The following is a 14,666-nucleotide window of genomic DNA, read 5'->3' as shown; positions in this document are numbered from 1 at the left end:
GAGGACCCGGCCTTCGCGGTCTACGTGGGCCGGGGTCCTTCACAGACATGGACAAAAGTAAAACAGTATCTCGGATGTACCACGCAATGCTCAATTGGTGGGAACTAGTGCGTTAGTGCAGTTAGCTTCTTAACGTGTTGACGCCGTCCAGCCCCACGCACGGGGCGATCCGCGGTAACTCGTTAACGGAGATTTGCCGCATTATGGCGTTAATGTCATTTTAACGAGATTAACGCTGACAGCACTAGTGGGAACACAATGAATATGACTGCACATTAACACCGACATCATCCTAGTGCAAGACAAGTGGAAGCAGACAAAAACAACAAGCACGCATGCTACAAACTTTACCCAAGTCATTTAGACAGCCATGATTCTCCGTATGGGGACCTGATATGTTTAATATGCTGCTGAGAATATAGCGTATAGTATAGCTTTTATTTTGGAAAGAGCCATTTCTCTGTAATAAACTCTCTTTTCCAAAGATGAGTGATTTCTCAATCAGATTTATTATTTTGTTGTTTCAGCAACATTAAATTTAAAAACTGTACTTTTGAGTTAAAATATATATTTATAATTGTAATAAATGGCAAATTACAAAAAAATGTTCATGCCTTTTTATCGAAAAAATATCGAACCGTGACACCAAAGTATCGAACCGATCCAAACCGTGAATTTTGTGTATCGTTGCACCCCTAATATACATGTGTATATTTATACAGAATTTCTCTTTTTCAGTATAAAGTTGACTTGGGTTTACTGATCTTACAAAAATGATGACTTGAATCTCAACTGGAGGACTGAAACTAAAAGATCCTCTGCTGCTCTAATGCGAGCATTGTTCCTGTGTACTTATATGTTTGTGGTGTGTGGTGCTGAGTTCCACAGTGGGTATGATTTATTGTTATGGGGTTATGTAATAGAGGGTTCACATGTAGGGTTTGTGTACTGTCTTTACTAAAAACAATTTACTTTAAAGCGGTATGTGAAGGTTTGAATGTATTTGTCAAGGCATGAACGTGAGGTGTGTGTTTGCATTACCTGCTGACCGAGACTTGAACAGGTAATATTATATTTATTTTAAAAGTTGGTAAATATTGATGCATATTTAGTGAGGCTTTGCTTAGTAACCAGATGAATGAGTATCTGCCTGCTTTTTGGGGGGATTTTTAAGCTACTTTCATGAAAATGCAGGTAGTATTTTTTTACGTTTTGGGGAGCTGGGTGTCATTTATGTTTTTCAAGCACAGTTTTTGTTTAGTTTTTGGTTTCTTTTTTCACATCAGACTTGCTGTCTAAAATCATCTGTAAAAGCCCAGTTGAGTCAAAAATCTAACACATTGTTAGTTCCTGCACACTGGGCGTGACTCTGATCACCTGTTCTCTGTACTGAGTCCTTCTGCAAGCCGCTTTGCAGCCCACATCAACCCCAGTTCCTCAATTTCATGCTTTTTGTGACTTGGCCATTGTCATTTCTTTTTCTTTTTCCCTCTGAGGGTATCCTGGTGCTGATCTCCCTGATTTTTGGCTTTCCATGAATGTACATGAGAGGTTCCCAGAACAGAGCGACACCAAAGCTTTGAACATTTAAAAAAGAAAAGGGGAAAGAATTGTTTATTTCCTGACCTTTTGTATTTATTTCTAGCACAAACAAATACAGGCTCTGTAAACCTGCAGCAGCTTATCCAGGATCACTAACCTCATCCTTGCCAAAAATAGGCCGCAGATCCTCCCATTTTAATGAAAATCTGGTGGAAAATTTACATTCGCAGTAATGGCCACCCTCACCCTGAGCTCACCACACCTGCAGGGTTCACTGACGGAACAAGGCCTGAGTCACATTTATTCGATCATATGTATAAAGTGGGACGAGGTAGAGCTCAATAAACATTGCATTGCTCACTGTTTCACGTAGGCCATGGCTGCTGCAGATACAGAGGGTGTGTCTGTTTATTGCTTTCGCCATTACGTGTGTGTGTGTGTGTGTGTGTGTGTGTGTGTGTGTGTGTGTGTGTGTGTGTGAGAGAGAGATTTTTTTTAAAAATGGAGGCGTGGTAGCAGCTATAAGCTGTTAGTTTCTGCTTCTAATTAGCGTCACGAGTATTCTCATATCTGAACCACATTGGTCATAACCACCAACTTCTTTATGAAACTGGCTTAAAGGATTTGGCTTGTTTATAATATTTCTGCTGTTTTAATTTTTTAAAAAAAACAAAAAAAAACTGTGGAAGGTTGTTACCGGCTGTAAATTCACAGATACGATGATTTATTGTAATATAAAATAAGGCGCGAGCGAGAGTCACGAAGATGAGAATGTGAAAATCAAGTTAAAGAAACATTGAGCTCTGCTAGTTCAGGGTGAGCTACAACTTCAACACTATTCTCTCAGGATGAGTATGGTGTGATAATGGGGGGAGGGGGTGTAGCGTTGCCTCTGTAGGTGTTGAATTGCCAAGGCGATGTTAGTAACAAACCATAGGAGGCCTTATGTGTGACTCCAACCAGCTGATGAATATTTCACCTGACTGACGTGGGCTGTCGATCAGAACAGGGCGTTAATCCGACAATTCCCAGAGCTGACTTCATACAAACAGAATGTAACTTGACATGCATTCTAATTTTTTTATGAAGGCCGCAAGGATAATCTGCCCACAGTCTACTGCATGAAGACTTGGCAGGTGGCTTTAAAAGGACAAGCTGCTCTTATTTTCATGGGAAAGAGCTAATGTATCTTTTTGTGGGTTTTTGTCCATTTGTTGCTTAGTGCAGTTTTGCATAAATCAATTAATTTGACTAATCAAGGCTTTGTTGACAGAACATCAGTCTATCACAGACCTTTTTGTCCTTTTTTTTTCTTTTTCCTTTTTTATTTCTTTGTCATGTGACCTCTTGTTGTTTGCATTTTGCATCTTGATCAATTAAAAAAACAAAAACAAAAAAAAAACAAAAAAAAAATATTACGCAAGCCTATCAGTCATTAATTGGCTCCAACTCATATAAGGTAGAAGAGATATCAATATCAGATGGTTATGTGCTGTGTCACAATTTGGCTCTGGCAAAATATTCAAGAATGGTGTGATGAAGACCAGGACACATGTTTATTCTTTATAATGAAGATAATGAAGAGGGCGATCGTGGCTCAAGAGTTGGGAGTTTCCCCTTGTAATCGGAAGGTTGCCGGTTCGAGCCCCAGCTCGGACAGTCTCGGTCGTTGTGTTTTTGCGCAAGACACTTCACCTACCGCCTACTGGTGATGGCCAGAGGGGCCGATGGCGCAATATGGCAGCCTCGCTTCTGTCAGTCTGCCCCAGGGCAGCTGTGGCTACAACTGCAGCTTGCCTCCACCAGTGTGTGAATGGGTGGATAGGTGTGTAAAGCGCTTTGGGGTCCCTAGGGGGGACTAGTAAAAGCGCTATACAAATACAGGCCATTTACCATTTCTTTAAAAGTAAATGATGCACTACACAAAACATCTGTTGTGCTTTTATAAATCTTCAGCACTGTGTCTGCATTAGCTACAGCTCATCTTTGGATGTCAGTAATCAGAGGACAAATCTGATCAGCAAAACACTCAGATGGTTTTGGACTCCTTGCATATTCATATCACCTGCTGTCATCATTATCCACATGGCTTCTCTCCAGTTGCAACAGCTGTGCCTTCAGTGCCTTTTTAAATAAGAATTATGTAAACATATGTTTGAGTCATTTGTATTGCGTATTGTATTACATTTATATCTGCATTTCCTTCTGTGTAGCAGAACACAAACTAAACATCAAACCAAAGTAATGACTGACTGTCAGTGTTCCAATATGTGATAGCATGATCCTTTGTTGGAGATGTCCAGCGATACAAAACGATTTGAAGGTTGAAAGCATTATGGTATATGTCACACGTGACTGTAACCATTAAAACCCGGTTTATGGGGCTGAGGTAAAAGGGCAAAGGGCAGATGGGCCATAATTGTCAAAAAGACTGACTCCTGTTCTATTTATATATATTTAATGAGACATAGCCTATGTAATAGGTACTATATTGTGCAGCTGTCTACCTGTTTTGCATAAGCCACGCACTATAAATATGTGTATCTGTCTTTCTCCATCTGTGGTTGGCTTAGGCCATTTTAATAATAAATTATACTTGCTAATGGCATCCTTTTTTTATTTTCTTCTTTTTTTTTTCTCAGACTCTGAGAGCGAGAAATAAAGCCAATAAACAGACCGAAGGAGAAAGGGCACAGCAGACGACAGAGGCGAAAGACGAGGATGAGCGCGACCCATACAGCCTCTGCAGCTCTGTGGACCTCGATAAGGTGGGTGCGTGTTTTGAGACGGGGCTAATATGCGATCAAATGAAGAGTGCGTCTTTTCTGCATCTTTTTTTGAGTCAATGTGTGCTTTTGCTGAAATTATGCAGCAATCGATCAGACACTGGAAACAAAAGGTGGAGGATGACCTAACAAGTGTATTTGCTTACCCGTGACGGGGTAGGTGAACAGCCATCTGGTTATTCACCCTGCTTCATCTGTTTGCAGATTGCATGATTTCCCACACTGCCAGACACAAGCATGTACAAAACAGAAGACAAAGCAGCATTGCTGAACTCCTAAATCTAAGCCAGTGCTGAAAGTCTAGACTCAAAATGGTGCAGGTGTTTTTTATATGTTCATACTAGAAGAATTTGTCCCTGCGTGCTGAAATCTACCTTCAAGCACACACAGTCAGACATTCATTTAAACTATGCTCATGTGATGGTGCAGTTTGACACGTGTTTTTCCACTTTAACAGGCTCAGCACCACAATGACAGATTCAACCAGTCTGTCTCGCTCTCTCTGCTGCCAGGCAACGCTTTATTGAACGAGACCCATGACTCTTGACTTCACACACTTAAGTTTTGCAAGGCCGGTTTCAAACACCAGTGTTTTTGTGACACAGGGATCTGTCAGTTTAAGCCTTTCATTCTGAGGGTTTGCTTCTTCCAGTAACTTGAATCCTGATGCTCGGACACTCCCTTCACACATCTCAAACATGGGTAACTGTACCCATGTGCAACACTCATGCAGTTTCTGCGCTATGCAAAATGTTGTTATTATCACCAGCACACTTGTCATGTGCTAGCCTTCCTCATTTAAAAAAAAGAAAAAGGCCCGCTTTTTGTTTTCAAACTGGTTAAGCTGGATCGTAGCCGCTTTAATGTCCTGGTTGTTCGATACTCACCTTTACTCAAGCTAAATCAGTCCGTCCACATTTGCAAGCTGCGTAACACCAGGAATCTGAAGCATGTCTTCACACTTGGCTTGGCTTTGTTCACCTGTTATTAAACACAGAAACCGGTTTCTGTATCTTTTCTTATGCAAGCAAAGCACCACTGTAAATTTTCAGACTTCTTGATATTTAGAGTAAATGTTGAGCTTGGGGCTTTATATAACCAGCAAATGCTAGCTGGATTGTCTTTTTTTTTTTTTTTTTTTTTAAGTCATCCCAGTATATCCATCAGTAGGTTACACTCAGTGACTGTACAAGTATAAAATGCAATGTTTTCTACTGTCATTGGTTCCACTTCAATATGACAACAGTGGAATTTAATGTGATCTTCCAGCTTTTTTTTTTTTTTTTTTTTTCTTTTTGTGTGAAATCACTTGTTTGTGGGAAGCTCCTTGCAGCATGTGACAAACACAATTTCACTTCTTTCTTTTTCTTGTTATATACAAGACGGTGTTGTAAAAATTAAACTTTCTCTTTGTATCTCTAAGAGTTTGTCTGCAATCACATTTTCTGTTTTAAAGGTTTTTGACTTTAACATTTCTTTACTTTATTGTGCACATTTATTATGTATTTTTCATCGATATGGTTTTGGTTAAAGCAACAACCAAACTTTGTTATGGCAAAGAGAAGCTTCTATTTTCTACTGGCATTGTTTCATTATTCATGTGTGAGAGACGACTGTAAAATGTGTTTTGTATGTCAATTACTGCAGTGAGAAGTAGCAGAAAAGGCAGATTTTCATTCGCTTGGCAGGTGTTCATAAGTCGATCTGCATATGGGCAGATTATGTAAACATGTAACGTCAACGTGTTGACAGATACTTGTGCCTGGTGTGTTCACAGCTCTGATGCAATTCTACCAACTAATTTCCCCCAAAATAAATAAAACAACACGCTGATTTTAATAAATCCAAACCCGAAGGTGTGCTTGTGTATATAGTATACCAGAGATGCATACAATTGAATGGATGTGAGCTTTCTCAATGAGTTAAACTGCCTCGGGTGATGCCAGTGTTAGTTGGGACTTAAGCATACAAATCAAAAAATAAAATAAAGATAGATATGCAGAGAAGTGTGGGGATGACTGCAAGTGAGCTTACCAGAACCTCACCCTCGGGATTAAATCAAGTTAGACGTTTGCTTTTCGAGTAATTTACAGTTGATGCCAAGAAACGGAGAGCATGTGAGACAGAAGATGCAGCATCTCTGGTTTTGCTTTGTTTTTTGGCTCCCCCCTTATTTAAAGTTGAACTTTGTAGTCGTATCAGCAGCTAATCTGTAGTTCACAGCTGTATTTATGCCTTGAATGAGCAGGGGTAATAAAGAACAGAGATGGTAGTGTTCCAGTGCAGCGCTTCTTCAGGGTCGCTAGCTCCATTAAAACAATGTGATATGTGTCCGGTAGCTAAACAGTCTGCTGCAGTAAACAGCCAACACATGATTAATTGCCGCACACGGAACAGTAAAGGTCCGGTGATTGTGCCTGATGTCATGATAGGGGTGTCTCTCACACACACAGTCATCATCACATGGTCACTAAGCATCATTTTGTGACTAATCACAGGAAAGTGTCAGGGTTAAGAGGAAAATTAAGATTAAAGAGTGGACTTGCTGCTTCTCTTTCACTCTTCTCAACTCACACCAGTGGGGCCATAAGGTCAAGTTCTGACTCAGGACTCCTTCCCACCCTGTTTCCTTACCAGAATGATTCCACCTGATATTTCCAAATGTTATAGTGTGAAACCTGACAGTCTTCGCATCACACACCATGGCAGCCCATTTCCTGTGTGGCTGTAAACACTTGTGAAAAGCTTGTAAAAGCTTTCACTTAGACTTAAGTAAACCTGCAAATGCACACGCACGCAACAAGCAAATTTCACATGCAACACTTCCTGGTCTGACCAGTCCTTGGAGCAGTATAGTTTTTACCTCTATGCTGCCACCTGCTGGAGAAGTTTTGTTTTACTTTTTGGATTTTTTTTCCCCCCCCTCCTCGTGTATAGAGAACGGGTTTTACTCATTTCATTTCGTTGTACTTCTGCAGGATTTGGTGGACTGGCGGAAGCCCCTGGCATGGCAGGTGGGCCACCTCAGAGAGAAATATGATGCGTGGGTACACCAACCAGTTGACAGACCTATCAGACTGTTTGGAAACCCCATCATGGAGGCCATCACTAAAACTTCTTGGTAAGAAAGGAAGCTTGAAGAAAAATTAGCCATTTATCAGATAAGAACATACATTCAGTTTTGCAGGCTTGGCAATCACTCGTGCAACATTTTCACAGAATTTTACTGTTATTTATTAAGTTTATATTTATATATCAACCAGCTGGAGGTGAGGGACCCGAGACAGGACAAAAGAGACACTGCTGAAGAGAGCTAGAGATTAATAATTCCTAATGACTAATACACTAGCAGTTTATAAACATACAGGGAGTGAAAAGAGAAGCTTGGACCCATTGCAGCATAACTAAGAGAGAATTCAGGTTCACCTGATCCAACCCTAATTATGCTTTATCAAAGCCTGATTTTAAAGTATAGAGGGTGTCTGTCTCCTAAATTCAAACTGGGAGCTGGTTCCATGGAAGACAGGCCTGAAAGCTCTGGGCTCTGCCTCCCATTCTACTTCTAAATACTGTAGGAACCAGACATAAGCCCGCAGTCCGAATGTGAAGTGCTCTAGTATACAGGTACAATGGTCCAGCCTAGAACTAATAAATCACGAACTAGTTTTTCAGTATTACTCTGAGACAGGATGTTTCTGTGTTTGCAGGTATTGCACAAATACAAGAAAAGTGTCCTGCATACTTGTTTGTTGTGGTCTTTGAAGGATACATCCTGGTTTAAAAAAAATAAACAAATAAAATAACTCCAAGTTTCCTCAGTATTACTGGAGGCCAAGCAATTACTGAGGGAAAGTAAATGGAAACATTTATGCAATGGTTTCCGCAAATCATTGTGTGTAAAGAATATTTCCCACCTTGAAAATTCTGTCGGCAGTTCTGTGATTGCCAAAGGATAAGCAAACACATCTGCTTCAGTGGCGTGATCAAAGATTGAATTATAATGAAAAGTGCAATTTTATAAATGTATGCAATTTTATGCTTGTTCAGCCTACCTCTGCAAGCTACTTTGCAACCCACCTTCACCTGAGGTTCCAGTCATTTCCGATTTAACCAGTGTCACACCTGTGGTCACGTCCTGCTCTCTCTTTTTCCTGTTTTGATGCATCGTGGACAAAGCCATACACCAGGGGTGTCAAAAATAATGCCCAGGGGCCAGAAATGGCCCAGCAAAGGCTCCAGTCGGGCCAGCTTGACAACTTTGTGAAATATGAAGAAGTGCATAGATTTTGTATTTTTAAAAGATTTACAACTTTTTCCTATTGATGAAGGACCCCATATTCATACTACACCAAAGTAATTAAGTAATAGATTAACAATTAAATGATAAAGTTCCTGTTTATTTTTGTTTCTTTTTTATTTATTATTATTATTATTATTATTATTTTATTATCTACTACAGAAATCCCTTTCTATACCAGAAGGGGAAATAAAACAACGTAGTACAACAAAATGTTTTTTATAATTACTGGAAAGTCTGGACTGAGAACGTTTCCTGTAACTTTACCTCATGTCGTTCACCATTCTGGCCCAGTTCAGATTAATGGCCCACATCGTAAACTGAATACACTGTCCTCTAGTAACAGAGTGAGAGCGTGAACTAATGCTTACACTCTCTTGCTTTCAGGTATTGGGTACCTATTGTGTGGCTCCCTATTGTGTTTTATCTGAGCTGGCACTGCTATACCACCCTGGCACAGGGCACCACCAGGCTAGCCCTCACTTCAGGTAACTCACACACACCTGTGTTTGTGCCACAGTCACTTGTGTTTTCATTTTCATTTGTGTGTCCACATTTCTGTTTGAGCCATCTATAGCCGAGCATGTGTGTGTTCCCAGGCTTCTCTATCCCTATCCACAAGTACGTTTTCCCTGTCCTCTTTATGATGGGCTGGTTCTTGTGGTCATTCATCGAGTACTGCATCCATCGCTTCGTCTTTCACATGAATCCACCAGCTCATAACTACTACCTCATCACGCTACACTTCCTCCTGCATGGACAGCACCATAAGGTATGAACAACCACTGCTGAGGTCACAGCTGTGAGTCATCAAAGCAATATTTGTTTTTGTTTAAAATCATCCTTTATGGCACCAGCTGAGGTGGTAATCTTATATTGCAGGGAGGAGGGGGGCCGCAAACGTCGTCCTGTTTCCAAATACTTTTATGAACTGAATACATATCAAGTATAAGTAGTTACGGATGTGCAAATATTGTAAGTTAAATTATTGTAACATTAACCACAGTATAGTTTAAGCCACAGGGGGAAACTGATTTAGCTTAGCTTAATAAAGAGTTAAAATAAACAATGCAGAAGCAGTGTGTGGGGAAAAATGCTGTTCATCTCAGTTTCTGTTTTACTAGGTTGTAAAATTAGAGTATTTTTTTATTAGCTTCTTCTATGTAAAACCTTATAACTGATAGTCGGTGTAATTAGGAAATGTGATGTTTTTCCTGTAGAAGCTATAAAAGTCGCACTACAAAATCTCACAAACCCCCCGATTCCAAAGATTCTGGGACTATCTATAAGCTGTAAATAAAAAAACACAATACAATGATTTTTCAAATCTTACTAATCCATATTTTATTCACAAAAACAAACATTAGAAAAATATTGTAATATTCAGACTCTAATCTGAGTTTGACGGCAGCAACAAGTTGTTGGGAGAGGCTGAGGAAAATGCTGTGAAAGATATCGCCACTTGCTGATCATTTTTGAATTACTGTCTGATGAATACCTGTGATGGCTTTTTGTTGCGGGGGGGAAAAGGACATAAAATGGCCACTGTACATAAATCTTTTTATTTATTTTCTCTCTCCAGTCTCCGTTTGACGGCTCTCGGCTGGTCTTCCCTCCCGGCCTCGCCTCCTTAGTAGTGGCGGTCTTCTACATGTCCATCCATTGCGTGCTCCCAGACATCCTCGGAGTATGCGTGTTTGTCGGTGGGCTGGGCGGCTACGTCGTATACGATATGATCCACTACTACCTTCACTATGGCTCTCCGAAGAAAGGCTCATATCTGTACAGCCTGAAGGCCTACCACGTCAAACACCACTTCGAGCACCAGAGATCAGGTGAGGATTACATTTGCTAACGGCCTTAGAAGAAATATGGTTTTGTTTTTTCTTTCTTTTTCTGATGGGGATCTTTATTTTTCTCACCAGGTTTCGGGATCACCACCACATTCTGGGACCACCCCTTCAACACAACCATCCCTGATGAAAAATTCTGACATGGAAACGGCTCCCCCGAAGGGCCACAGGACTTGTCAACCACCCTCTTTTAGCCCCCAGCCTGCCTTCTCCAACCATCCCAACTCCTTATTTACATCTCTGCAGCCATATAACTTCCACAGACTAGGAGGAACTTCAGGGCCACTGCATCCAGTCCATTAATACTCTGTGTAACACATTAACCAGCACCACAATATTACCTTAAGCTCAGTCACCTGGGTGTGTGTCAACCTGCCTGCACTATTTACTCACTGTGATCATTTCCACTAAGATGTGAGGGCTTTCAGTGCCATTTTTTCCTTCTACTACTTCTTCTTCTGTTTTCATTTAAGAAATCTGCCCCCTGTGCTTTACCAACACCAACCTATCACCTGATCACCACTCAGAATGTCGCCGCATACAGCTGGGAGGGGGCCGTGGAGAGAAAAATCTCTTTTGTGATGCATGTGGTCAATTTGAATTAGATTTAATCTTTTAGTCTAAAATCATACAGGGGGACAACTGTGATTAAAATTACTAATCTGACAGCACAATGCTCACACAGCTCACAAACGCACACTGTTCAAGAGGTAACAGGAAGTGATAGATGGTAGGTGAATGTTGAAGATGGGTGGAGCGGAGGGGGTGAGAGATGATTAGAAAGAGTGCATGTGAGAGAGAAAGTGTGACAGAGATTGAGAGAGAGTACGCTAACTATTTAATCTACTGAGGAAAAAGGCTTCTTCCCGCCTTCGCATCATCTACAGCTTACATATTCCTCGTCACTGTCACTTTTCTCTGCTACGCTGCTATAAACTGTTGCGCTGCTAACAAATCACAAAAGTTCCCTCCACCACATTTGGGTTCGCTTGATTTAAGAAGCAGAGCAGCCGTGCCTGGAAAACCTTCAGTTTCACATTTGTTTTTGCTGAGATACGTTTAACTTATTATCACCAAATCTGCAGGAGTGAGTTTATACTGTAGGAGGCTAATTCCATGTACTGTTAATGTGATGTAAAAGCAGAGTTCAGAATGTCTGAAACCCCTGTGGAGATATATTTTTGCAAGTCTGTAATATTTCCATCTTTTTATTTTTTTCCTCATTAATAATTCAACAAAGATGTAAAAATAATATTTTGTATGAAGCTTTGTACAGTAGAGGAGATTCTTTAATCGCACAGTCTTCATTTTGTCAGGTTGACTATATGTTAGAGAGTGAGTGTGGTTGTCAGGGTGACGGGGGACAAATCTGAAGGCATGAAGCCAGGCTGTCTGATTTCCTGCTGTGGGGATCTTGGGGTCAAAGGTCACAGATTTTTGGAAGTGTTATTTTCTAAAAGTAATCTTGACATAGAGATTACTTCCTTTTAAAGGGGACCTATAATGCAACTTCTAACACAATGTTTCAAGTGTAGCTTGGCATGACTCACACGTCAAACTAATGCTTATTTACATTATACTAACAAACCATCTTAGCTCTCTTATCCCCTCCTCTTAAAGCCAACTTTCTTCTGATTGGATGCCTCTCAGAGCTGTGTTCCTTAGTTGACTATATATAAGGGATATCTGCTCTCTATGACATCATACAGAGCCAGGAGTAAAGGAAAGCTATCTGAAACTTGAATGTTTAGGGTAGTTTGAAGCCTGAGCTTCTGTCTCATGGATCACTTGCACATGGGTACGAACCTCTGTAATGGCACAAATATTACAGAAAATTAGGAAAAGCATAATAGGACGACTTTAAAGTCGGTGGTTTATTTTGGCCCTGCAGACCCTCCCTAGGATGACGATAAATCAACAAATCTGACTTTACAGCAGGAAGTCTTGACACTGACTGGTGGATCCGCAAAATGTCTCCTGAAAAATGCCCGACAACGCCGATAAGTGAAGTAGAACAAACTTAATTCGCACTCTTTACATGAATAACTGAAGAACAGTAAGAACATACTGCTGCTGCAGGAAATTTATTTTTTATCTACTTTTCTAGCTTGAATAAATACTTCCACTTATAAAAGTGTACATACAGCTGTATGTAATCTAATCCATCTGAGTTTTAACCATTCAAGAAGATTTGTAATGCAGAACCTTAACACCATTTATACTCCTCTTTTTTTAAAAATAAATAAATAATTGTTTCATTTATTTTTATACAAATTCTCTGCAGCAATAACAGTGAAGTGTAAACCTAAAGAGGGCTGAGGGACCCCAAAATGTTTCCACTATGACGAGATGAGTGGATTTATTAACTGATTTAGCACCAAAATGTGTCATTGTCTACAAATATCTGTTGATCTTTAGCTGTGATTATGATGATTATGAATGTTCAAGACTTTGTGCAGAAAGCATTAACTCATCAAAAAGAACCTAAAGAATGTTTTTAATGTCTGTTATGCTGATGGTTCTAATAATAATGATAAGACATGATTGTGCCGGCTGCTAGGCAAAGTGAAATGATTCCACTTGTTGGAGTTAAATTTAAAAAAAAAAAAAAACAGATCTTATTTATGTATATTTATATGGTAAGAATGGAAAAACAGCAAATATGATTCTAACTTGTGAAATTTTTCTCTTGTGCTAAATTTTGCAGCAAAAAGAAAAATTCCTAAATTTGTTTACTTTCATGTCTTAACTTTTGTTTTGGAATTTTTAAGTCCATGCAAATGCAAAGGTATTTGTAAATAAATATCTGTATATTTCTGATGTTGGCCTGTCCAGTTTTTTATTTTTATTCGCTGATTGTGGTGGCTTCCATTCTGCAACCGTGATGCGTGATGATGGATGATGACTTTAAATTACATTGTAAGAGATGAAGGGTGGAGTATTTGAATCTTTTAATCTTATATTTTAAAAACTGAGGTGTTGCTTTTGCCTCTGAATGTAGAGATGTTTTGGGGGGGTTCAAAAGACTTTCAATGTGACGTGGTTGTTCATGTCAGCGGTCACAGTAAAATATCTGGATCCCTTTGAGCTAAAAGAAAAGCAAAAGTAACTCAAAGTCCTTACAGCCAAGGTTTGCAGGCGAGCATCTCCGAATGCACAACACATCAAGCCCTGAAGCAGAACAGCACGTGGTCTTTCTGTTCCTCCGGTCAGCTGTGAACAGGAAACTGTGGTTGTAATTCAGAGGCTCACAAAAGCTGTACACCAAAAGGGTGAAAAAACTTTGCGCTGTGTGATGAGTCACGATTTCTATTGCAACACTTTCAGACACAAATTCGGACAGAATGTGGCGTTAACAACATGAAAAAACGGATCCTTTCTGTCTTAAAGTTTTAGGGTGGTGGTGTAGTAATGTTTTTTTTGGTACACTTTGGGGCCAAACAACTTCCTATAAATTATTTAATCATCTAGTTTAATCATTAAGCAACTACTTTTCTGAACACGATAAGCAGTTCACTGCACTCAAATGGCCTCGACAGTCAACATACATCAATCAAACAGAGCACCTTAAAGACATGGTGGAACAGGAGGTTCACATTAGGGGTGTGAAACCAACAAATCTGCAGCGACCGTGTGATCATCATGCCTTAGTTGTTATATACCAGGAAGACTGAAGAAAAAGGCATCCAATCTAATACTGTCAGTGTGTACCTAATAAAATGACCGTGTATTCACTGCATGTGTGGATTAATTTGAACACAAGAAGCAGGGTGTGCAGGGTTATTTCTGCCCTAATTTATTTATTTTTTTAAAAAAAGGTGTTTTATGAAAGAAAACAGATACTCGACAGCAGCTCACAGTTCATGGTTGTGTCCTGTGCACTGAGGCTCTCAGGAACATGTACACTCTAAACAGGTTGCCCATCTGTCACAGGGACAGTCACGCCAATATAAGCCATAATTATTAACACTTACGGACTGTTTGCACCATGTTATAACCTAATAACAATCTAATTCGAGTAGCATCGTTGTGCGTAAGCAGCTTTTTATTGTTTGTTTGATCAGTGGAGATCATTTTAACTAATCTTTGCTACTCTGTAGCTATTGGTTACCGATTAATCTGCTGCTAATCTCTTCCCTGTTTTACAAGAACACCATTAGTAAAATGCAGGTAGCCCCAGTCCACCGC

At 39.9% G+C, this 14,666-nt stretch overlaps 1 protein-coding gene across 2 annotated transcripts in view; it reads left to right on the top strand.

The window, feature by feature from the left end:
* Window positions 1–13,859, top strand: part of fa2h (fatty acid 2-hydroxylase) — a 44,349-nt gene extending 30,490 nt beyond the window's left edge. The window contains exons 3-8 of one of the 2 annotated variants that reach the window (XM_086301669.1): window positions 4,185–4,310; window positions 7,307–7,449; window positions 9,013–9,113; window positions 9,225–9,397; window positions 10,208–10,460; window positions 10,551–13,859. In XM_086301669.1, coding sequence (XP_086157795.1) covers window positions 4,185–4,310; window positions 7,307–7,449; window positions 9,013–9,113; window positions 9,225–9,397; window positions 10,208–10,460; window positions 10,551–10,618 — 864 coding nt within the window. In that variant the 3' untranslated portion in view covers window positions 10,619–13,859. The remainder of the gene's footprint in view (window positions 1–4,184; window positions 4,311–7,306; window positions 7,450–9,012; window positions 9,114–9,224; window positions 9,398–10,207; window positions 10,461–10,550) is intronic. The other variant, XM_086301668.1, reaches the window with a different exon arrangement.
* Window positions 13,860–14,666: the final 807 nt, after the last annotated feature.

Source organism: Aulonocara sp. 'chitande type north' Nkhata Bay, linkage group LG7 (genome assembly GCF_057382095.1).
Source record: "Aulonocara sp. 'chitande type north' Nkhata Bay isolate Kocher_YH1m ecotype deep benthic linkage group LG7, A_spYH_male_GT1.1, whole genome shotgun sequence".
Classification (NCBI taxonomy): domain Eukaryota; kingdom Metazoa; phylum Chordata; class Actinopteri; order Cichliformes; family Cichlidae; genus Aulonocara; species Aulonocara sp. 'chitande type north' Nkhata Bay.
Note: the sequence above shows the minus strand (reverse complement) of the source record. Positions and strands in the feature narration are given on the sequence as shown.